The 25482-nt window shown below is 41.1% G+C and overlaps 1 protein-coding gene across 4 annotated transcripts in view; it reads right to left on the reverse strand.

The window, feature by feature from the left end:
- Nucleotides 1-25482, reverse strand: part of klf7b (Kruppel-like factor 7b) — a 181485-nt gene that overhangs the window by 36955 nt on the left and 119048 nt on the right. For all 4 annotated transcript variants that reach the window (XM_034694500.1, XM_034694503.1, XM_034694501.1 and 1 more), the window contains one exon: nucleotides 582-1233. In XM_034694500.1, the coding sequence (XP_034550391.1) occupies nucleotides 582-1233 (652 nt within the window). The remainder of the gene's footprint in view (nucleotides 1-581; nucleotides 1234-25482) is intronic.

The raw sequence follows: 25482 nt of genomic DNA on the forward strand, positions 1-25482 counted from the left end.
CAGGACACTGACATATTTTTAATTGTGTTGGCTCTGAACCCAGTCACACTGGGCTTCGAATGGATCTGCTGTAATTAGAGTGTGTCAACAGTGCAGGGATTTTAGTCACTTTCATTTATGACCACCAAATTCTTGTGGACTGAAAGTATGAACCTGAGCAAGGTCATCATTATAAATATTTGATGCCAGATCTCACAGACATCATCAGACGATGGGTATCTTTTCTTGTTGCTGCCTTGCCAGGCCTGTCCTGCAGCCAGATTTGCTTTTATTCCAAGGCTGCTCATTTGCCTGCAGTCTGGTCTTTGGCAGTGAAACACACGCTCAATTGGATTGAGGTCATCTGACTCAACTGGACAACCAAGATTGGTACAGTGTCTGGCAATAAAACGACTTGGTTGCCATGTCTGTATTTTCTGCTGTATGGTCCTTAAGCTGGCGAGAATAATGACTTCCCACAGTGTAGGCTCAATCTTGGAATCAAATACCTTTCATACCAAAAACTAAGCTTTGAGTCTGATTGCTTTAAATGTAAGAAATATTTACAGTGATAATAACTACTGATTGAGTAAAGGTCTTACCTGTGTGAGTCCTCTGATGTGCCTTCAGATGGGAGCTCTTGGTGTAAACCTTCCTGCAGCCATTGAACTGGCACCGGTGGACTCTCTTTTTGTTCTCTGGTACGTCTCCTCCCAGACTTCCTCCTCCCCCCTGCTCGCCATCACTGAGGGCTCCTCCTCGGCTCGGCGGTGACGGTAGCGCTCGTGCCGCCACCAGTTTGGCCGCCCCTAACCCGACCTTCTTCGCCACAAGTTTGAGTGTTAGCGTACCGTCTGCCGTCGCAGTCAGTGTTTGCGTGGGTTTGATGAGATGGCGGCCAAGCTCCGGCGACGATGGCGGCGTTAGGGATGTAACGGCAGCGCTGAGCTGAGCGGCACTGACTCCTGCAAGGATGTTGTCTTTTGTTGTGAGGATTTCAGTCCCGGCCTCTGCTTGGGTCTTGCTGGGGTTGGGCACATGGAGGATTTTGGCCTGGACCTTGGGGAGAGCGACCAGTAATGGTGGCGGGCTGGGCTGGTCAGGGAGGCTGGGGAGGAGGGGGTCCATCAAGTCCTCGTCGCTGTCACCACCCTGCATGAAGGCTGGCGTTAAGAGACAGTCCAGCTCCTCATCAAAGAGTTCTGAGAGTCGCTTGGGCTCCGTTTGTAGATATCGCTCCAGCTCTAGACATGTCTGCAAGAAACAAAAACACATGGAGGCCAAATGTCAGACATGAATATACTCTACATCTCTACTCTACATACATATGGAAAACATTTTGTCACTGTTAAGCTCACATAGCTCAGTCAAAAGGTCCAACACAACTCATACAACTAGTTCAGATTAGTTCAAGCCAAACAAAGTCCCTCATACTCAAACACAATGTAACCACCATCAACTACTGCTGAGGCTCTGACCACTGCTTCAACTCTCTATTTTGGTATCATTGACTTTATCATCTTATAATCAACCGTTATCTGTTATTAACTTACTCAGCAGCTATTTTCCCACAAAGTTATGTATTAATGTTGCAGAAAATCTAACCTGCATGTTTCACTTTAATGACTTTTCTTTTTTTTTTCAATCAAATTTGTATTGTTTTCAAAGATATGCAGCACAATGAATCATCAGCTGTATGGGATAGAACAAGGCATTTCATAGAGCAAAACAAATAAACAATAAATAAAAGAAGGTATGGCGACACCCACCCCAACCCACCCCACCTCAAAATAGATCTCTGTATGATATCAATAGGGAATATGTATTCCAAGTGATAAAGGAAGTAAATGGTGATAATAACAACATTAGTGATACGAATATAAATAAAGTAGCAACAACAACAAAAGGAAAGGAAATGGTCAAGGAGTACCGTGATAATGCTCAACTATGTCATAGGGTTACACATATTCTTGGATTTTAGTTATAGATGTTAACCAGGATGAGATAGTGCTTCCTGTGGCTCCATGCATCTTGGCCACTGAGAACTCCATAACAGCTCTATCAAGATACTTATTAAGAGAGAGAATGTGGTGGTTACCACCGTAGAGCCAGGATTTCTTTTGCTGCCATTAGGTCAGTGAGTAATGTACATTTTTGAGATATAGATATTTTAAGCACAGAGAAGTCATTCAGGAACAAAACGGTGGGGGTGCAGGGCACTTCACAATCCAAGATTTTTGTAAGTGTGGAGGTAACCAAGTCTTTCTGAATTTATTTTTCTTTTGCAATCAAATTTGTATTGTTTTCAAAAATATGCAGCACAATGAATCATCAGCTGTATGGGATAGGACAAGGCATATCAAAGAGCAAAACAACAAATAAAAGAAGGTATGGCGACACCCACCCCAACCCACCCCACCTCAAAATAGATCTCCATATGATATCAATAGGGAATATGTATTCCAAGTGATAAAGGAGGTAAATGGTGATAACAACATTAATAATACAAATATAAATAAAGTAGCAACAACAACAAAAGGAAAGGAAATGGTCAAGGAGTACCGTGATAATGCTCAACTATGTCATAGGGTTACACATATTCTTAGATTTCCTGTGGCTCCATGCATCTTGGCCACTGAGAACTCCATAATAGCTCTATCAAGATACGTATTAAGCCACTGAGATCTTGACAGAGAATGTGTTGGCTTCCACCGTAGAGCCAGCATTTCTTTTGCTGTCATTAGGCAAGCGAGTAATCTACATTTTTGAGATATAGATATTCTAAGCACAGAGAAGTCATTCAGGAACAAAACAGTGGGGGTGCAGGGCACTTCACAATCCAAGATTTTTTGTAAGTGTGGAGGTAACCAAGTCTTTCTGGGTTTCTAATCCCCAAATCAAGGTTTAGGTTTTAACCTCACCTCACACTAAGTTTATTCCACCTAACTGTTGAAACATGTGTTTCGTTGGCGGCTTCCAACACGACCCAAAAACCAGTTCAGAGTCTGAAACCTGCATCATCTACATCCATCACTACTTGCAAGCAGTATTTTATGTCTTTGTTGGGGCACTTCTTTGAGTCTTTGCCAGCAGCACCTGTTACTTGTGGATTAGCGCAACATAAAACAGAATGGGCAACTACTCAACAGCTTCATAGGCGTCCATGTACAGATAAAAAAAACACAACAGGGTATCTTTAAGGATACAGAAAGACCATGGAAGGAACCAATTTGTAGGAAACAGGACAAAAACAGCAAACTCTAATATCAAAGCCACACATCTTGTGAGGAGTTATCCCAGATTTCTTGAAGTGAAAGAGGTCGATTGTCAACTGATGGAAAATAAAAAAATATGAATTGAAAAGGTCAGTTCAAGCAAAAAGTGTCAAGCCCATTACAGCCAGGTTCCCCCAAAAACTTAACACCCTTCAGACACTCTCCGTACAAGTGCATTGAAATCCAGATACCACACCGCAGGCTTTATATTTCTCTGCAGCTGTTGACCATGTCACCTGGCACACGGCAGTCCTGAGAGAAGAAGGATTTAGTCTGTGATTGATTGCTGCTGCCTGGGCCAGCTCTCAGGAGCCCTGAACTGTGGAAGCCTTGCCTGTTTCCCTCTGTTCACCCAAATCAACCAGCCATGGAAGTTATATCAGAAGACAGGAGGAGGAAGGACTGCGAAATGACTGAGGGAAAGTCAAACAAAAAGATAGAGGGGAAGGAAAGGAGATAAGGAGGAGAAACGTGGGGGAAATAAGAGGGTATCTTGGTAATTGTTTATTCAACCTTTATCAGAGATAACAGGGACATCTGTGCTTTTTTCTTTATCCAACTAATAGACAGCGCCAGACTTTGGCAGCAGAGCAGAATCACCACAGTTGTTGGTCCGCTGGCCCTCTTTGGTCAAGGGCACCTGCCACATTACCTCAAGGGATTAGAGCCAAACACAGTTAAGTCACTAACCTACTTTTCTAACCTTAAAGGCGATGCCTCTCCTCTCTTGACTTTTATGTTTCTTGTATCGCCTGAATCCTCTCACTCGAACAACAAGCTGTACTTCTGAAGCCGACATGACACTGTTTAGTCGATCCGACTGCTGCTTTGATCCCAAACACCTGCAACACTTGTTTTATCGAATTTCTGTTTCTCATCCAACAGGGAAAACCAGACAAATGTAGCTGTTGTTGCTTTGAAAAGTTAGAGATATTAAACCGATCCTTCAAGTCTAAACTGGAACAGAAAAACCTGAAGTGATATTGTTCTTGTGGTGTTTGTTTTTCTACACAGAGAGGGGGAAAGGCCACAGCTTCATAACTGTGCACTCAGCACTTTCTTTGCGAGCTACCTGGCTCCTGCACTGTCCTGTAGCATAGTGCCTGTACTGTATGTACTCGGAAAATGAATTTCCTCTGTTTGGCCAAAGGCCTTTGGCAGCTGACGGTTCTCATCCTGATCCCCTGGCTCCCTCCACCTCTGCCATTGGAGCAAATTACAGCCACTATAGAATTTTTTTTTCTCAGCTGCAGCTGGTTGACTTGGTTCATTCAGACAGGCCAGCGCTGGAGCTTTGCTCCGCTCAGCCTCAGTGACGAGACAGACAAACCAACACATTTAGTCTGAACATCTGTTGAGTGATGATAAGCTGAACTTCCCCCTCTCTCTCTCTGTCTCTCCCTTTCTTCTTCTCTTTAAAAGAATGCCTTTTTTCCTTAAGGATGCTCATTTGCATATGAACATAAATCAAAGTTATTTCTGCAGGGGTTACACTGCTTCATAAGGAAACTTGAAAAAGACACTCATGTATGTACAAAAGCAAAGATGACGCCAAGTCACAATGTCTTTTGCAAAGCTGATATGAGCGCTGCGAGGAGAAACCTTCTGGCTCGCCTTTTGTCCAGATTGTTGCTGTGATTTGTTTGCATTGGTATTCCTGTCAGTAATTTCTGTGTGTAATACAATATCAAGTCAAGCATGGCAAAGGAGGCTATTAAATCTCTTTAATTAATTCAGTCATTGCTAGTGCTTCTGGAGACCAATACTAGAGATTATGAAATAGACATCAGATTATCTGGAGTGGAACAGAAGCAGGTAGGTGCTCTACATCAAGAACAACTTAAAGAAACAAAGACACAAAGAAACGCAGTTTGACCTATAGTTACCTGAAACGACTTATGATCACATATGGTGTGACAGGTCAGTATGGATGGCTGAAATAAAGGATTGTGGGTTTAAAAAGACTCATGAAACCCTTGTCTACTTATTCTAAATACCATATAGAGTTCCTCAAGAGTACTTGTGCAGTTTTCTGTCACATTAATGTCACTGGCAGTATGTTTCTGACTTTAAGTATTCAGGCTGTTTGTGTTATATTCATTGTTCATAATCAAAGCAACATAAATATTTGCTTTCTCTGTTACAGTTAACAGTGTCTGTTCATGATTTCTGTCAGAAAACTGAAGCATTGTTTCTACTTGGACTAGAAATCTAAAATAGAAAGGTCTGTGTGTCTCCTGGCGGGGGCTGGACTGATGCTGAGGATTGTGGGAGGTGGGCAGCAAGGCAGGGGGACAGAGGGTAGAGAGAGCCCGAGGCTGAGCGGCTATCAAACCCACGGCTGGCAGCGAACGCACCGCCTCTGACATCACACGTATGACCTTCTCCTTGGTCTGTTTCTCCTACACACCATGAATATCAGGTAACAATGACATGTAGGGCCTGAAGCATGTGTATGTGTGTGTGTTTGTGTGTGTGTGTGTGTGAGGCTGCTGGCTAACAACTCAGACTGATAGCATGTGCAGGGCTCACCTCCTGTCCCCCTGCTCAGTCCCACACCATATGGAGAAAGGTCATATCAAAAACATACACACACACTCCTGGGCAAACAGCAACACTCATTTCAGTCAGTCTTACAAAAACATGTCATTTGACCGACTGCATTTATAACACTCACATGGACTCTTCTGCTGAATTATCATCTCAAACAATGAGACAGTGAACGGAGAAAAATCTGCTGCGCTGACAAAAAAGTCAAAGCTACGAGACGGCGGGAACACAACGGCTTAAGGACAGGGGTCAAACAGAGTCCAAGAGTCTGCTGCAGAAAGAAACGTCCAATCAGAAAGCTGCATGCTCTGAATCTGGCAGCTAATGATGGGCTGAAGTTAGGGGAGGATGCTCTGAAGCAATAACTGCAAAAATAATCAGTTTATATCAATTTGCTTTGAGTTTGTGGATGAAATGTTACATTCAAGTCAGAAATGGGATTAACAGAAAAAGCTCATTTATCTGGATTTATGATGCTTTGCTAGCTCTTCAGTCACACTGCACAAAGAGACACTGAGCCACAATAAGCTATTTTTTATGAAGTTACATCCAATCACTTACAGACAAAATAACAAATAAATAGTGTAAAGCTTATTCTGTCTGGATGATACGACTGTATTAGTCTCAATATTGGATTTCATTCGCCTCAAGTTAGTTTAGACTTATGCAACATTTTCATAAACTGAGGGAGATCATAACTGTGGAAAATCTCAATTTAAACCAAACAGAAATACAACTAAGTGGGGTTGTTTTTTTCAAAATGGTCTTTTGTTGAATAAGGTCTACATCATTAGACATCACTGTTGCATATGGTACATTTAAATGGTTTTCTTTGCAGTGACTACAACTGTTCAGGTAGAGCAGTGGTGGAGTGGGTCACTGCTCACAGTTGAAAGTTGGGTGATTGGCTCCAAGAGTCTACATGTCAAAGTATCTTAAGACAAGACACTGACCTACAAATTGCTCCTCAAGGCAAAACCATCAGTGTGTGAATACATGTGAATGGGATTAGTTTGCACTGATAAGTAAGGTATCCTCTGCCATCCATGTATGACTGTGAGTGTGAATGGGTGAATGCAATTCATGTAGACAATGCTCAAGTTAGTTTCCAATTCGCAGCTCCTGATTTGGCCGTTAAGGGGAAAGTTAAAGGAATCAGCCTAAGAGTGAGTCCACTTAAAAAAAGAAATAAAGGATTTACAAATCCAAACTGTGTTTTAAAAAGTCTGTTGACTCTCTGAGATTATCTAGTCCAGCTCTGACAAGTCTAAGAATAACGTTTCTGGATCAGGACCTGGTCTAATGTGGTCATGGTGGAAAAAAAAAATGGCAGTACAATCTCCCCTTTCTACATTTCTCACAAACAGAATAAAGGTTTTATAAACTTGAAAGTGGATTTCAAACACTGTCAAGGCTCAATAAGTGCGTTTTGCAATTGAGTGTCCAAGCTAACTGCTAACTTCAGTGTTGTTTTATGAAGAGTAAAAGTGATTTGAGTGATGAGTGCTATCTAAGTCCAGTCCATTTTCTATTTTACCATTTAACTTGATTTCACTGACAGATTTTCCATTGCAGGGACAGCCGAGGCTCATGAGTGCTACAATTTTATCACTGTAGGTGTTCAGTGTAGGAAACTATAATTGTGCAGGAGGCAAATCACCCTGCTGTTGTTGTTTACCTCCACCAGCAAGTCAAGTAGCAGTTTATATCTATTTTTGTGCAGACTCATCAGTAGAGCAGTCATTACTATGACTCTATTGAATCATTTCCAACAGGCTGTCTTCACGGTCAAACAGAGACCTTAACCTTTGACCTGTGGCCACCAAAATGTAATCAGTTCACCAGTAGGACCAAGTGTATGTTTGCGCCAAATTTGAAGAAATTCCCTCAAGGTGTTCCTAAGATATTGCCTTCTTTCACTTATGAACAGATGAATGTATGTATACATTAAAAATAGAATGCCTCTGGCCACAGCTACCGCAGCATACAGACATGAGAAACAAAGACTTTGATGGATAAACTGAATCAGTCATCAAAGAGGTGCAGACCGCACTGACCTGTCAAATAGTTCAGAGAAACCAGGTCCTGCAATTCCACTCCATCCCCTCTTTCCAGAGTTATTCTCATGGATTTGGAGTTTATTTTATAACTTTCAGTGTTGCCCGCCTTAATTGTGTTTTGCATCAAAGGTTTAAAAGGGTCAAAGCAAAAAGCAGTGTCCTTGCTGAAGTGAAGGTCTGCTGGGCTTGAACCGAGCACACTGCACTTTATTTGAAAGCTCTTAATGTCCATTTAGGGATTCTTTATTTGTATACTTGTAAAACAGGATGTAATTGTGGCACAGGAGTTTGTGGATATACTTCACGTTACTAAAATCTATCCAAACAGATCCATCCTGTCCTCATGTGTTCCCCTCGTTCTGACAATGAAAGTGTTTTTTACCCCTTTCCTTTTGGAGTGTTTGATTTAATATCTGGTCTAAAATAGCTCCCAGTGACGTGCAGGTCCTGTTTCTCTCTCTCTCTCTCTCTCTCTCTCTCTCTCTCTGTGATGTGTGACTGTGTGTGTGTGTGTCTGTGTGTGTCTTCTCAGCCTGCTGAGGTCCATTAATAATGAATGCAGAGAGCAGAGGGCTCTGGATGGAAGCGCTAAGAGCTTTTGACAGACAAAAGATCATCGAGGACGGAGCTCAGCAAACACACTGAAGTGGTTTCAGCAGGAGATGCCCCGTCTGTGTTTGCATGCACACAGTTATGCCACCATTACCCACATTTCCATTAGGACAACAGTGAAATTAAGCAATTTACGTGATTCAGTGAAGTGACACTTCCTATAATGATCTACTTCACATGTGGTTATTGCCACATCAACGACCAACTGAACAACATGGGACACATCAACAGCTCTCTTTCCAAACAGGATTCAGATTAGACAAAATGTGGAGACCATCAGTGAGAGATTGATTCAGCCCATTCAAGTATGTCCAAGACAAACTGATGGTATATTTTTCCAATAAAATCAGAAGCAAAGAACATTAGAAAGTTGATATCTGTCTATTTTAGGGTTTCCATAAACACATTAAAATGCTGTATACCAGAAAAAGGTATAACAGGGAGATTTCGCTTCACAGCAGCAACCTTGTGTAATGAAGCTAAGGTCATATTCAAGGTACTAATTAGCCTCCTACAGCTATGTCACAAAAGCTAATGTTAGCTTGCAGCAAATTCGTACCTAGCAACACTGTTAGCTGGCACAATGCTGTTAGTTAGCTAACACTGCAGTTAGCAATTCAGACCATTCCTGACAAGTCTTGTAAAATGAACAAAGGCTAAAATTGGCTGAATGCTAACATTAGCTGATGTCTAATCTTAACTGATTAGTTATTAGGATCCTATCTCACCCCCTCCGCCATACCCCCCCATCCCTTACTTTAACTCTACCTGTCCCGTTAAAGTTACTAACCACAGACCTTTCTAGAGTCCCTGAGCTCCCTTGTCTCGTAGGTTCCTCTGAGCTGCCGTAGACGGCCTCCTGCTGTGGATGATCCAGATTCCAGCTGTCACGGACGTGCTGGACTCCAGCGGCAACAGCTTCTACTACTACTCGTCTCATCACTATCACCACTTACTCTCCTCTATCCCTCTTTCCAGACCCAACACGGTCGAGGCAGATGGCTGTCTAACATGAGTCTGGTCCTGCTCGAGTTTTCTGCCTGTTAAAAGGAAGTTTTCCTCGCCGCTGTACCTAGCTAAATATTGCGAGGTGCAATGCTCATGGTGGATTAAGGTGGGGTAAGACTGAGTCTTACCTTGTCTTGGTGTTGGGTCCCTGTTCATAATTTGACATAGAGTCGTCTAGACCTCCCATGTTTGTAAAAGCATCTTGAGCTGTGATTTGGCGCTATACAAATAAAGATTGATTGATTGATTGATTATCAAATGTCTTGCTTTGACTTGAAATATGATTGTGCTGACGTTAGGGAGACTCATCAAATTCCGTTTACGGTAATAAGTATGAAGAAAACTAATATTTAGCCATAAAATTAAAAGTTATTGAAACTGACAAATTATTGCAACCTTCAGTGTCAATCTGCTCAGTTGTCTGAGCACTATCAGCTTTTCCACCATATTCTGTTATACTTAAAAAATCTTTGGCTCATCCTTATTCATGAGTTTCTACATAAAATGAGGGTGATTTTTTTTTTTTAACCTGCTCTTAAAGATTAAGACGTGTGCAGCGTCAGACAGACAGATGAAGAAGCAGCAGCAGCAGCTCAGCCAGCAGGGGATTCATGGAGGGAATCATATGATGTAAATGTCAGGTGCACATAAAACTGCTCGACAAGCTGCTGAACAGTGATACTTGTACATCTACTCCTCAGAACAGCCTAGACCATCCCCAGCACTGAGTACATGTCTGGTGGATTCACCTCCTGGAGCTTTTCTGTGCACAAATTTCAAATTCTGACATCCGTGTTGACATCAGTCGGCGCAGTCACACAACCTGAAACACGACTTTTAGGAACCCTAGTGTAGTTTTGATCAAATCCCTTACTGAGAGAATTGTAGAAAACTTTTTCTAGACTATCCTCACCAATATATGGCCTTTTGAGTTGTCTGTGGAAGTCGGTTAACTCATCCTATATTTATATTAATGCGTTTATTGAAGCAACTTCTAGTGGCAGGATTCATTTTGAGAGGAGAAAAGAAAGAAGTCAGTTGATGTCAAAGAGCCAAAAAGTCTTCTGAGACAGATGGGTGGAATGGTTCATTGGGTCACATGTGGAGTTTGGTAGAGGGTTCATTGTTTGGTTTGGAATAGCAATGTTATTTCCGTGTGTAACTTGTGCAGTTGATGATTTACCCAAACGATGACCATGTTGTGTGAGAGCCATTCACTTTTAACAGTCTTTGTGACCATAGGTTTGTGAGGAGGTGTTCCGAACCTCCTTGTTGAACTGCTAACAGTGAAAGAGTGACTTAATATGCAAATGTATGATATTACAGCATGAACCAATAGAGAAATTAGCTAATGAGACCAAAATTTAAATGGGAGTTAATGGGGAGTCGTGGACTTTTGGGGCGTTCTTCTTGTGGACACTCGAGGAACTGCATTTTTTTGCACTTTTGTGTTGGATTCATTTTTCAACACTGGAGGTTACAGCTTGGCATGAACTCAAAATTGAACATTGTTCAACTTGTGTGTATAAGCACTCTTATATATCAAATGTAACACTAAACAGCTATCTCATGCTTATTATATATCTAACATGATTAATTGCTTAACTTGAAGTCCAAGAAAGACCTCACCAAAATGACTGTCTCCTTATGTAAACACTTGTTCCTGCATATTTGTCCTGTGCCTCCTTAGCTAGTCATCATCAAATGTTATATACAGTATATTCACTTTGGAGTAATTTGCAGTTGGCCTATTCACTCTTTCAAGCACACAGCTTTGTTGTGTCCATTAAAATTGTCCCAGGAGCTCTGTAAAACTTAATAAACAAACTGCATAAAAACACTGTTTACAGATAGCTCTGGTATGATTGGTGATGGTGGGGTAAATCTTGAGATGTAATAGACCCAACACTGAAAACAAGCACTAGTCTCTGGAGGAACCCACGTTTTTCTCCCATGGCTTATGTTTGGAGTCACTCTGTGGTGCTGATTCATTTCTGTATGGTTCTTGGGTTCCAAAAACTATTCATAACTTATTTTATGTATATTAATACATTATTGGCAAAAAGCAGCAAAGCAGTGTTATGCTCCTCTAACTGAACGTGTGAGGATTTGTCATGTCAGGTCAAAGTTAATAGCATTAACGTTTTTGAATCTGCATGTGACTGCAGTTGGATCAAACAAAAGAAAAACAGCAGAGTTCAGAGTAGATTCAGTATTTTCTCCCATCATTTTTATTCATCTTAGCTGTGACACTGAATACAGCGTATAATTGGAGTTCTAGTATTAGGAGTCAGTTTCCCCTCTCTCTTCATCTTCTCAAGTTTAATCCTTTTAGTTTGTTCCTGTCTCTCTTTATCTGTGTGTGCATTAGACTGTGTTTATTTTCCCCCCACATTCTACAGCTTTTGGCTTCAAATTATGTTTTTCTCTCCACTTTCTCATACAAATAGGTCCTAATTAAAGTGCTTTGGCTTCTATAAACTGTTCTTTGAAGCTCTACCTCTTGATGGATCTCCCTCTCTCCACACAGCAGGCTCTGATGGCTAATTAGCCACTCAAAAGCAAAAGGCAAAAAGAGGCTCTTTATTCAGCTAATTTGCTGATGCGGCTGTGTACACGGCGGATGTGTGTGTGTGTGTTCGTGAGAGTGAGAAGAGCATAATGACTTTTAACTGATGTGTGTGAATGTGTAATGTCTCATGCTCGGGAGTGTGTACAGCATCAAACCGGTGCCATTGGAGTCGAGCAGCCTATTTTATGTCTGAGTGAGAATCAGCGCTGCAGAGTGTGTTTGGTGTTTTGTTACAGAACAAAGTGTGGTTTGTGTGTGAAGATGCTGGAGCTGTTTGAGTTACGGCAGCATTCTCTGTACAGTCAATATACTGACAACTGCGAATCCTGCAGTCTGATCAAAACAGCACCAAGCTGGATGCTTTTATACTTTCCTTCAGTAAACAAAGTGCTAATAGCATAATTTGCTTCCTCCCCATGTGGTGTCAAATTCATCAAACCATATTAAACTAACATTTAGAGTGTGGAACCTCTTAGTTATATACAATAAGGGTGGGAAGCTGAATGCTATTATGTTGTATGTAGCTGCTATATTCCAGTTTTGTACTTGGAGAAATCTGAAAAACCAACCACCAATCATTATCACTTTTTCCTGACTGATCTGCGACTGAACAGAACACGAGTTGTAATGTTTTCATCGTATTTCAAGGTGAAAAACAGCAAACACAAGCTTTCATCCAATTTCTACTTAGCAGTACTGTTAGCGAGTATCAAGCCGTTTGCTTACTGACATTACATTTGGTCTCTTGTAAAACTGTAAAAGGGTAATATGAGCAGGAAATTGGCTGAGTGCATGTAATGTTGGCTAACGGCAGCTAATGTGTTTAAAAAAATGTGTTGTTTTAACTTTAAATGGGCCTTGGTGTCCCTCAGGTTTTCACTTCCATGGTCCTCCCATTTCCATTTTCAATGATAACAACCTGAACCTCATCAGGATAGCATTCTTAGGGAAAATAATAGTAACAGACTCTACTAATAGTTTAAAAATAGAAGATGTTGCTGCCTTAATTGTTATAAAATCCCAGGGCCTAAACCATTAGTTAATTTTGGAGGGAAAAACAGCAGAAAACCGTTAGCTAGCACAATGCTGCCAGTGAGCATTACAGTTAGCTAGAAAACCAGGCCTTCCCTATCATGTCTTGTAAATGTTATAATGTTGGCACTCAACAAAGTTCCAGCCAATTAGTTAACTTTCAAAGGCTATCAAACTATCAAACATTCAATAGTTAGCTATTAGCTGGAACTTGAGTGCTAATATAAGGTATTATCTAAAGGCTAAGTGTGACATTGGAGGATGGCACATTATTTCAGATACAGCCCTGACAGTGTCAAACAGACATGATTCAAAGGGATAAGCATGCATACGTTTTCATCATTAATGCATCCAGCTTGGCACCAGAACTTCAAGGCTCCAATGTTAGCCTATTTAATAATGATGGAAGCACAATTACTAACTTCAATTAATATTTTTCATATATCATTTCATCATTCAGGTTGTCAAAATGTCCCCCTGCCCTCCGATCAGCTCAGAAGATAACCTCTTATCCCAAACATCACCTGCTCTGGGGCAGTCTTGGTACACATTGTCATGTGAATGCGTGGAAGTCTTTCCCAAATAGCAAGGTCTAAATTGTTATTGTCTGCTGGGAACCGAACAATGAAAAGATGTCCTAGGCCAAATGTATACAAGCATACTGTATGTGTGTATATAAACATATGTCTAAATGCGTTCAACCTTGTAGCGTATTACAGCAGCATACAGTACATATTGTACAATCCTTTTCTTGCAGTCTAAACCCTTTCTTCCATATGGATGGCTGCCATGTTGGAAACACCAGATTCCCCACGCCTACACTGCACCACCGTGTCCAGAGCCAGCTGCAGTAATGAGCCAACATCATTCTGCTGGATTGTGACCATCTCGACCTTCCTCTGCTTCCAACGCTGCCACTGTCAACGCTTCAAGTACCAGCTAAACCTCTTTCTATGACTCTCTGATGCGGGAATGGTTGCTGCTTCACTGCATACATTCAGTGTTCCTCAGATGTGTCACTAAAGAGCAAGAATCTGAAATTTCATCTTCCAATTCAGGAAAGAATGCAGCACTTTAAAACATTTGAGAGCCTTGAATTTGAAGTTGGCAGTACTAATATCTGATATATATTTCTAATGCGATAACTTGCTTTATTCTGCTTGGTTTATTATGGACTGCTTTCTGTCTAGCTCTCTATTTGATGCACATATTTCCACAGTTTATAAGCAGGCCGCAGAAATGTAAAAGTGAAACTTATATTATTTCTTAAGTAAGTAAAATTGACTAAAAGCTGGAAACCACACCTTTTAGACAAAACATAAAGACCTATTTCTTCAAAATCAGCTCTCGTCTCCGGTTATAAGAGTGTGACTCAATAAAACCACCTGCTGATCAGCTTTGTGGAGTCACAAAGAAACAGAATGATGCAGAGTTCAGGGACTAGTGGACTCGGAGTTCAACATACCGAAACTGCTCAGCTTTGATGCATCAGTGTTTCATCCCGACAGTGATTCTGACTCCAAAGCTGCTCATGTGCAAAGAAAATCCCTTCAGCTGTTCTGGCTTTGGAAAGACGCATGTCAATGATAAAACCTGGATAAGCTTTTACTGAATCTGGGAATCTCTTCCTGACTTCAAATTGAACTTCTAATGTAGTCAGACTTACATGAATAGTGGAAAACACATGATGCTTGGTATATGAATCATTATTTTATGAGATTATAAAAATAGTTGCTTGTTATTTATTAGATCAGTGCCACGCTGGGATCACAGAAGGAGAGGGTCGATAATTCCCAACATATAAAGACAACTCCAGCTCTAAGTCTTCTCCTTTTGTTAGCTGTTATATTTTCATTTAGAAGACTACTTTAGATGCCTAACTTCAACCATGATGTACATCTATTTACCACAGTGCCATTAACAGCTCTGTATGAAAAGATTGATGACATGACAGCTCCCTGAAGTGAAGCCAAAACACCGCTACTCCCCTACTGACCGGCTGCAGTAAGGGTCATAAATCCTGCCTCTGCCATGTTAACAGATGGGAGACTCTCGTATTTTGGTGTTATCTTACAACAGGAGGAGGAGGAGGTATGTTGTTCGTCAATGCAGTCAATGGTCATTATCTCCGCCAAGGTGGTTATGTTTTGGGTTTTGCTTGTTCGTCAGTTTGATGGCAGGGAAAAACTACAAGATTGATTGTCATGAAAATTGGTGGAAATGTAAAGCATGGACCAAGGAAGAATCCATTAAATTTTGGAGCCAATCCAACCAACAAACAACCTACCAATGCACTTTAAGCCTTGGTGGAGATTTGATTTCTCAGAGAGCCTTTTTATTCTTGTTATTAAAGTAAATACTGAATATTCCTTGTAGTAAATCTTGGCTCAGGGATCGTAACAATTTCCCCAAAACATGTTCTACAATAACAAATAGGTGCCCAGGGAGGAAAACTTGATGAGTATGAAGCATTTCTTGCAAAGAATCCAAATATAAAACCTCCAGGATCTCATAACCCCATCAAACACAAACTCTACTGAACAGTCTAAGGCCAGAATGTGGTCCTGGTTTTCTTCTCTATGTTTATACACCAACAGAAAATCAATCTGTTTCCTATGACACTCTCAGCAGCAGTGATAAAGACGCTGACATGACACAATGTTTCCACAGCGACAGTGCCGACACTGTTTGAGTGTGTTTGTGTGTGTGTGTGTGTCTGCTGTTGGTGCGTTCAGGTACCCTCTCAGTCTGCTGTAATTGAAAAAGCAGCAGCACAAACAGAGTCGAGTCCTGTGGGCTCTGATTTGAAAAGATGGAGGGGGAGCGCTTTAATAAAAGAGGTTAATGGAGACGAGACCTGATGGAGGAACGAGGCAACATCGCTGGAATCACTCAGACTTTTAGCCGAGAGGAGATAAATCTGGACAAAACATGGCTCAGTCTGAGCCTGCAGCAAATCACTGAATATATTCAGAATTTATTTCAATTAACTAATTAATCTCCTTTTCATTTAGTGACATAAACTAACCACACGTGACCAAAGCCCGGAGCGATGTGTAAAAGTTCCCTCTTTATCTTTAGGCTATCTTGCAACAGGCTGCTGGGAGCTTTCTTTGTATTAACATATTTTCTTCATCTATCTTTTTCATAAGACAGGTGTGTGACAGACCTGCCAGACTCCAGCGTCTACAACTATTATTCAATTCAATTCAATTTGCTTTATTGGCATGAACAAAGACATGTTGTTGCCAAAGCACATCAAATTCATACACATACATCACATATATATTCATTACATATATACTACTATCTGACTCACCGCTATCATCTCTTTTTCTCTCTTCATCTATTTCTATCCTTCTTTCCAACCCCAACTGAGTCTCAGCAGATGTGTGTCTAACATGAGTCTGGTCCTGCTCGAGGTTTCTGCCTGTTAAAGGAAGTTAGTCCTTGCCACTATAACTTGCTAAATGCTGCAAAGTGCTCTGCTCATGGTGGATTAAGATGAGATCAGACTGAGTCCTGTCTGTAAGATGGGACTGGATCATATCCTGTCTTGATGTTGGGTCTTTGTTAATAATAGAACAGAGTATGGTCTAGACCTGCTCTGTTTGGAAAGAGTCTTGAGATAACGTTTGTTGGGATTTGGCGCTATATAAATAAAGATTGAATGATTGATTGATTGACAGAAATCAGTCCATAAGAAATTGCAGTTGCATTAATGGTCAATGGTTTGGTACCCCAGCTGGACAACCCCATGTAACCGTACCCAGGGTTGTGTTTGGGCACTTTTGTCAAAACCATCCAAACGACACTAAACCCTAATTTACATGATTGTAAATAATTGATGCTAATTGATGTAAATGTGACCACAAAGGCAGCAAATCTTCACATTTTGGGAAGCATTGAACAGGTGACAGTTTGTTGATCAACTACCAGTTAACAAAACAAGTCATAGTTCCATCAGTATCACCAGGTCTGGTTCAGTGTCAGTGTCTATATAAATGCAAACTGGTTGTTTATGTGAGTGGAAGTTTCCTGATTCATTCAGTCTGAGTTGTATGAATGAAAAATGCACCCAGTCATCGCTGTAATGATAAATGTTCAATAGGCAATATGTAGGAGAGTGACTCTTAGAGAATTCTTGAATATGAGATATAAAATGTTGATATCTCATCATATAACAACAACCTAAGACCACTTATTTAACTAAGGCTCTTGAATTCTTGCTAAACTGCATCCTGAAGATACAGCTCGTTTTCACAGAAGACTGCAGAACCAGTGCGCTAAAGTAAAGCAGGATAGATGGGGTGGCAAATAAGCACAAGCTAACTAAACTCAAACAACATAGTATTTAAAAGAAGGTAAATTAGGAGTTTTAATCTTGATGTAGGAGAACTAGTGAGAGGGGAAAGCAGTTAAAAAGCGAGCTCAGGGAGACGGGAGACAAAGAAAGATAATTAGCCAATGAGAGAGGGAGTACAGGAGTGAGTGAGTGCATGAAGAGAGGAAGCTCTGAGCTTTTATTGTACACACACACACACATACACACAGAAACACACACACACGCATGCACGCACACACACAGAGCATCACCTCCGACCTCCAGCCTCAGCCAATGAAATTTTAATCAACAGTCTCTGATGGAGGAGAGCACTCAGACTCTCCTGCTGTGTAACTGCTCTCTCTCTCTCTCTCTCTCTCTCTCTCTCTCTCCATATTTTCTCTGTTCTCTCCATCTTTTCATGCCAGTGAGCACCCCTCCGTCCTCCGCCCTCCGCCCTCCTCCTCATCCCTCTCACCTCTATAAACACCTCCTACTCCTCCTCCTCTTCTCTTTTCCCTTCATCGCTCATATTTCTCTCTCTCTTTTCCTCATTCACAAAGCAAAGGTCGCCCGCTCCTCTTTCTCCCTCTCTTCTCTTTTAAGTCTCTTTGCTTTTGTCCTTCTTTCTTCCCATTTTTCAATATTTCTTCAGTAAACCATCTGAGGCGTCTCACTGTGGTAAACCGGAACAACAATTTAGGGCCTAACTAAAAAGAGAATGTGTTTCATATTTAATTTTAAAGACAAACAGAGGAGTGCTGCTGATAACTTCTTCAATATGAGTCTTATAGGCTGTATGTGGTTTCATATGCAGACTCCAGCTGAGCTGAGGATGATCGATTTACAATCAAAGGGAAATGAAATGAATAAACAATGAAATACAATTAAAACCAGTCTCTAAGTCGTACGTGGATTTGTGCCTGTAACTTTAATTAAAAATGTGGAACCTTGAAGCCAAATTGAAGTGATCAACCAACTCAAAAGAAGCTGTTTTTAATGTTTTTTGCAGCAGCTCTATGAATCCTTTTAGTTGAGATTTGCATTATTTCTCACTGTCCTATCAGAGTAAAAGGTGAACATCTGTCTGCTCTTTCATTGGAGGGTTCATCAGGGTTAGTCTAGCACCAAGCAGCAACCTGCAGCCTTAAAACAGGAGGCGCATGCGGAAGTGTTAAAAACTGCAGTTCTAGGAGCGTCCACTTGAGGCTGGCTGCAGAAACAATGGAATTCACATACACACCCATTCAAAAAAGACAATCTTTGCATAAATAAACATGTTTACAACCTGGTTCAAAAAACGGTTCAGGTCTGAGTAACTAATTTCTCTATTGGCACACACTGTTCAGGGGGTAACGTTTCTTATAACTCTGTATCTTCAAAGATATTAAACTTATGAGTTTTGCCCAAATAAGGGCATGCCTGACTTGATTGACAGGCGGCCACCCTGTAGCTGTTAGCAAAGAGGCTTAAGGCCCGCCTCTTTACCTCACACTAGCTTGATAAAGGTTAGGTTGAGTTCAGCTTTTCCAATATGGCTCCTGCTGACGATTGGCTTCAAAACAGCACTCAGGAACAGATGGGTGACGTCACAGGTACTATGTTCATTTATTATACAGTCTATGTCTAGCAGCAACAAAAGTCTGCAGCAAACCAGTGTTTATTTTGTTTGCAATAAATGATGATGATGATAAATGAAAGTCAATGACCTTTTTATGACAACAGAGATGGGACGTGTTTAGTTGTCATCAATACGACTAGATGAGACAAGATCCATGATAAGTTCCCTCACTGTGCCTCTGAAGGCTCGTACATGCTCATCGTCTACACAGATGGATTCGTGATCGACTATAACTAGGCTTGAATTATAAAGGGTAGAAATGACTAAAATGTGACTAAACTAAGGAGCTCTTTCGTCTAAGGACCATACTGAGTTTAAAATAGCTGCCAACATGAACACTGCAGTGGGCTGATTGTATTAAAAATGCACTCCTCAAAAAACGACAGGTACAATGGTTCACCTGGTCGACAGTGGAAGTCAGCTTTCAGCAAAACTCCTCCACCAAACCCACCACATGCTTAAGAGGCAGTCAGATTCATTCATAGACATTTATCTTAAAGAGGAGTGAAATGAATGATGAAAAACTTCACACAAAAAAAAATCATCAGAAACCGTGTCCGTCTGGATTCGTCTGCTCTTCTTTTTTCCCTCAGACTAAACTGTCACACCAGAGATATTACCCAGAACACACTCACTCCCTCCTCCCTCTGTCTGTCTCTCTCACTCTCTCTTTCAGACACACACACTCACATGGACTCCATTTTCACTGTCCACGCTTATTAAATACAAGGACATAAAATTAATTAACAGCTTAATCACTCACATGCACACACACATGCGAACACACACATACATATGGACACACACAGAGCTGTAAGAGGACAGGGCAGGTACGGCCTTTTAATTTGAGGAATAATTTAATACTGCTTAGCCAGGCTTATGGCCAGTCTCTTTGTCCCTCATGCTCTGTGTGTATGTGTGTATGTGTGTTTGTGTGTGTGTGTGTGTGTGTCCCAGCTATTTCAGTAATTGGCTGAGATGTAGGGATTGAAATCTGCGGCACAATCATCTGTTCCTCTGTCTGTTGTGCTTTCTGTTAATGAAGCTACTCTCGCGCTTTTCTCTGTCTCTCTCTCTCTCCTCGTCTGTCTCTCACTCTCTCTCTCTCTTTCTATATCCCTGTATTCTATTTCTCTCTTTATGTCTCTCCCTGTGTCTTTGTTTTTCTCTCTCCTCTCTTTGGCTAAGTCTGCTTTTCTCCCTCCCTCGTCTCTCTCTCTCTCTCTCTCTCTCTCTCTCTCTCTCTCTCTCTCTCTCTCTCTCTCTCTCTCTCTCTCTCTCTCTCTCTCTCTCTCTCTCTCTCTCTCTCTCTCTCTCTCTCTCTCTCTCTCTCTCTCTGGTTATTCGTCATGTGGCTCTGCCTGTCTTCCACCATGAGGCATTTGTACAGACTGGAATAATGACTCTGGTTTGCTGTCCACACATCATAGGCAGACAGTTTATACACACACTCCCCCCCTCACACACACACATACACATACACACACACACACACACACACACACACACACACACACACACACACACACACACACACACAAACACACAATACTCTTGAGGTCATCTTGCACATAAACAGGTCATATCTATAAATGCCTGAGCGCCTTTTGAGTACAAATTCTTCCTTGAACTTTTTATAATTTTATTTAATTTATTCAAATATCAAGCTGCTGAGTATCTCTTCACAATATTCAATACAATATTTTTGTGATTTCTCAATAGCTTAAGGAATATGCTGCATTTTTTATCCAGTTTTAGGTTGCATGCCCCGCTGTTGCATTTGAAATGTTTCATTTGTTCAATAAATTATGATTATTGTTGTTTTTAACTCTGTTCTATTTGTCCCTTTCAGCACACCATAGTTAAGCAACCGCAGTGTCTTCCTGCTTCCTTCTTCCTGTAATAGAAAATAATGACACCACTGTGATTTTGAGCTGCACATTTTGCTTTACTGAACTCCCAGATGACTCAGTTGATAAGTCAAAAGTAATATGTACTTAGGGGTGGAGCCAGACTTTTCTGATTGGGGGGCCAGACTGGGGCACTGACTTTAGCAGGGGTGGCCAGGCGAGGTAAAGATTAAGGGCTTACCTCAATCAAAAGTATCTAGAACAACAGACTTTATGGCTTGAGGGATAACTCACTCTTTGACAATCTAACACTTTGTCTGTGAAATACATATACTTGGTTATGGCAGTGGAATTGTTTTTTCAATAACACCCTTCAGAATTTAGCTGTACTTAATATTTCCCCCAATTGGATCAATAGAAATGTAATTTCTGAATGAAGCGTTTGAATGGATCTCATCAATGTTTTCATACTTCTGTAAAAACACTTTTTTCTATCAGTCATAGTGAAGCTGAGACACTCGAAGCTCTGAGGGTTTTTCACTCTGAGTGCCTTTGTTCACTTCCATTCACACCACAATGCGAGGGCCGCGGACTGAAAGTGAACGCCAAACTCTTGACTTTAGGAAAACCATTGACTCTGAAACTTAAACAGGAGTAAATGTGAGAGGTAAAGAGACACTTCTAACAAGTGGTCTGATAAAAGCTCTGTTCTGGAGCTGATAGAGGACAAAGAATCTCCTGAACGGAAACGACACAATGAAATTCTGCTTAGTCCGTAATTCATGAACTCACTCATTCACATTTTACAGCCTGTGGGTTCTCCACAAAGGGAGCCTGCTCTGTCACTGTCAGACCAGCTCAACATGACCCGGATATACCTTCCAGTGTGTAATAAGTTAAGCAAAGACTATTTTAGGCTCATGCTGACATGGATTTGGTTTACAGGCAGATAAAGAACTCACAGAACTGATACCACGTTTAGGCAATGAGGGATAAAGCTGCATTATTTCCTCAGAAGAACTTTATCACTAAAGAAACCAATTTGCAGGGGCGTCTGTTTTGCAGCGGTCAAATCATGCACTCCTTGTACGAGGCTGTAATCAATGAAGAGGGCGGCCTGAGTTTGATTGTGACCCACGGCCCTTTGCTGTATGTCATTCCAAACTCTCTACTCCCAGTTCTCTACTCTATCCACTGTCCTTTCCTCTGTATAAAGATCTACAAACCCAAATGCAAACCTAAAGAGGGGATATTATGCTCATTTTTTAGGCATATATCGTCACTTTGCTAGCTTTGTAGTAACTTTAAATTATTTATAGCTAAAACAATCTTTTACTTCTGTCAGATTGGTGAAAACCGTCATTTTAGTCTCTGTCTGAAACACTGGATTTCAGCTACTGTTTCTTTAACCCTCACCTTGGACACCAAAACCCAGGACTCCAGAATCCTCCACCACTGTTGCTATTCTACAAAGTTGTCTTCATTGAGTAACTTGTGTTTCTCTACTTAAAGGTGCAGTAGGAATGGGGTGAAAAACTATACTTTTTTTTGTGCTGGGTTTGGGAAAAAAAGTCATCATACCCATCGGTGCTCATCAGTAATTGAAGTAATTTGAGATTATGGTGCAATCTCTGTGTTTTTCAATGCCTTTGTATCAAGCAATGCTATTATTCCCCTCGTTCCCGTTATCACAAGCAAATCAGAGCTGCTCTTCAACCCTCTGTCCTGATTGGTCGAGTGGCAGCCCCTATTACGTCGTCCTGATTGGCTGGAAAGCCGTCAATACTTCCTCAAAGAAGTAGGGGAAATCTGGTGGGGAGGGGTAGTGTTGACATTCAAAATCTCTCTCCGAACTGATGTTTATACCACAACTACCAACAGCAGCTTTAAGATGACAAATTATAAATTATGGCCATATGTTTGGACCCAAAATCTGACCAGGGACATGGGACTAAAAAAAATCCCATTCAAAGAACAGAGCAGGACATGTCTGTTTGTTGACAATCCAAAGCTAAGATAAGGCAGAATAACATATGCAGCAATCAGCTGCACATGACTTTTGAAACAGCATATTTATCATGAGGTATCACACTTCAGGAAGAACATGCTAAAGGAACTTTTGTCTCTCTCTGATCACCTGCAGAGCATGTGTCAGACGCTGCTGGTACATGGATGCGAGCTGCAAAGAGAGACAAGTTGATTTCATTGATTGCGGTTGGCGATGTTATGCAGATACATAAAGAAAAATATCAAATTTTCCTCAAATATTCTTGCAGAGGGGACGCTGGCGGCCTAGTGGTTTAAGCGCCCCACATACAGAGGCTGTAGTACTTGTTGCAGAGGTTGCTGGTTCGACTCCTGACCACTACCATGTACTGAATGTCTTCCCCCCCTCTCTACTTCCCCCATTTCCTGTCTCTCTTCAGCTGTCCTATCATAAAGGCAAAAAGCCCCCAAAAATATAACTTTAAAAATATATATTCCTGCAGAGTCTAGTTCGGAGTCAAGTTTTCCAACAGTCCCTGTTACATGTGGTAGAAAAACAATCAACCCTGCTTTGTGATCACCTGTTTTCTGAGGGTTGATTTAAAAATGGCTGTATCCCGCTTTGAGAAACAGATCCTAGTTATTTACAGAGTGATCACATCTCCTGTAGGATCAGATAAACAAACACAATCTACAAAGCCAAGTATCAGCCTTTAAACAAGATAAATATATCAGCACATGTAAAGAGAATTGACAACACATACAGTTTCACATCACAAACACAAGAAAAAGAAGAAGAAGAAAAAGAATATGCGTGTTAGACTTTCCCTCCTAGGGGGAGGTCTCTTCATATTTTCATCTCTAACAACTTGCAGTTTGATATTGTAAATACTTAATGTTTCATTATTTATGTAACATACACACTAGCTTTCAGAGGAGACTTGTCTCAAAGATATAACAAATATGCTTCCGCGCCAAGATTTGACAAGATAAAGATCCATTAGACAATATTTTTCTCATGAATAGTGAATCAAGTGACTGCAGGAGACGGGGAAATATTGCCTCTACTTCCCATCTTCGAAAGAATCAACAACTTTAACATCCCTGTGCAGCCTTAGCATAAAAATTCAGAGCAATAAAAGCATAAGAAGGATGCTTTAAACATTAGAAAACACAGAGAGCTGCTAGTACAAGCTAACTTTATGCTAGCTGCAGAGCATGAAATAACAGATAGTTTAATGCCATGATTTCCACTACAGGGGTCAGTGAGCCACAGTTACACAATGAATGGCTCCTCAAACCACTGAAGCATTTCATTCAAACCTGTTTCTCTCTGAAATAGAGGAGAGAAGCTCTACTACCTGAGTTGCTTTTTGCAAACTAAAAATATCCTCCACTGATTCTGCCTGCCGCAACAACTCTCTGAGGAAAACAGTAACGCAAGAGAGAAAGAGAGGAGGAAAATATCTGAATTTGTGGAACAGAGAGAAGCATGTACGACTTGGAGAGGATCATTTTTGTCAAGTTTGTCAGGGCTAATATTGACAACACAACAACTTTACAACTGAAGCTGCGAGTGGACGTTCTATTTTCAGCTTTCTGCATTAAAAATTCAAACATTACAAAGTCTTAATGTTGTCATTAATTCAGTCTTTCATATAAATCTGTCTGCTTTCCTCCGTGCACAGGAACATGCCTGAATGTAAAGAGCAGCTGACGAATGGATGGATGGATACAAAGATAAGGCTAACGTAAAGTGATTCAACTTAACAAGCACAAAAAATAGCACCTCAGATCTAAATGTCAAAACACATCCATCATCTGAATTCATTCACAAATGTCACATCTGAGGGTACAAAGGGCTTTCTGAGCGTTCTGTAGAGATTCTGGTTGTTTCATCTGTCAATAAACATCTCTTTCTACAGACAAAGTGCCCGTCACGCTAAAGTCTGAACCCACATTCAGTTCAACCGCTCTGACCTTTGAAGAGAAGGGAATCCAGGGAGAAGAAAATGATGAGGAATGATGTATTAGCTTTATCCCAACATTTAGTTTTACATCAACGAGCCATGCTTTGTTTGACAAAAGATATGCAGCATGCTCTGGAGAAGAGTGTCAGACAGAAGTGGATAGACATTACATTTTTAACTGTATTACCTAAATGTCCCATTAGCAAAAAGTCAACACGCCATCAATCCTCCAGCAGTGCATACTTCAGTGAGAGAATTGTGCTACACCACCTACAATATTTGCAGATCTCTGTGATATTTAAAGGTGGAGTAGGAGATCCTGAGAAAGCCGCAGCAGTTAGCTTGATTTTGAAAGCACACAGCCGAACAGAGCCCTCCCCCTCCTTCAGAGCAGCCTGTAGGGAGAGGGGAGGGACACGCCTCCAAACACATGAACGCGCTGTGGCAGACTCCAGCTGGAGGATGACGTCACGATAGCTGGCTGTGGAGCGGCGAGCGATTGACTTTATTTTCATCGGAGGAAAAACACGTCTATCTCCCATGTAAGTAAACCGATTATATTACCACATTAAAAAATTATGTAATTAGTTAGAATGCACAGCATAGCCTGCATGTTAGCTTTATGTGTGTTTGTTTTTTATCA

This window comes from Notolabrus celidotus, chromosome 10 (assembly GCF_009762535.1).
Source record: "Notolabrus celidotus isolate fNotCel1 chromosome 10, fNotCel1.pri, whole genome shotgun sequence".
NCBI lineage: Eukaryota > Metazoa > Chordata > Actinopteri > Labriformes > Labridae > Notolabrus > Notolabrus celidotus.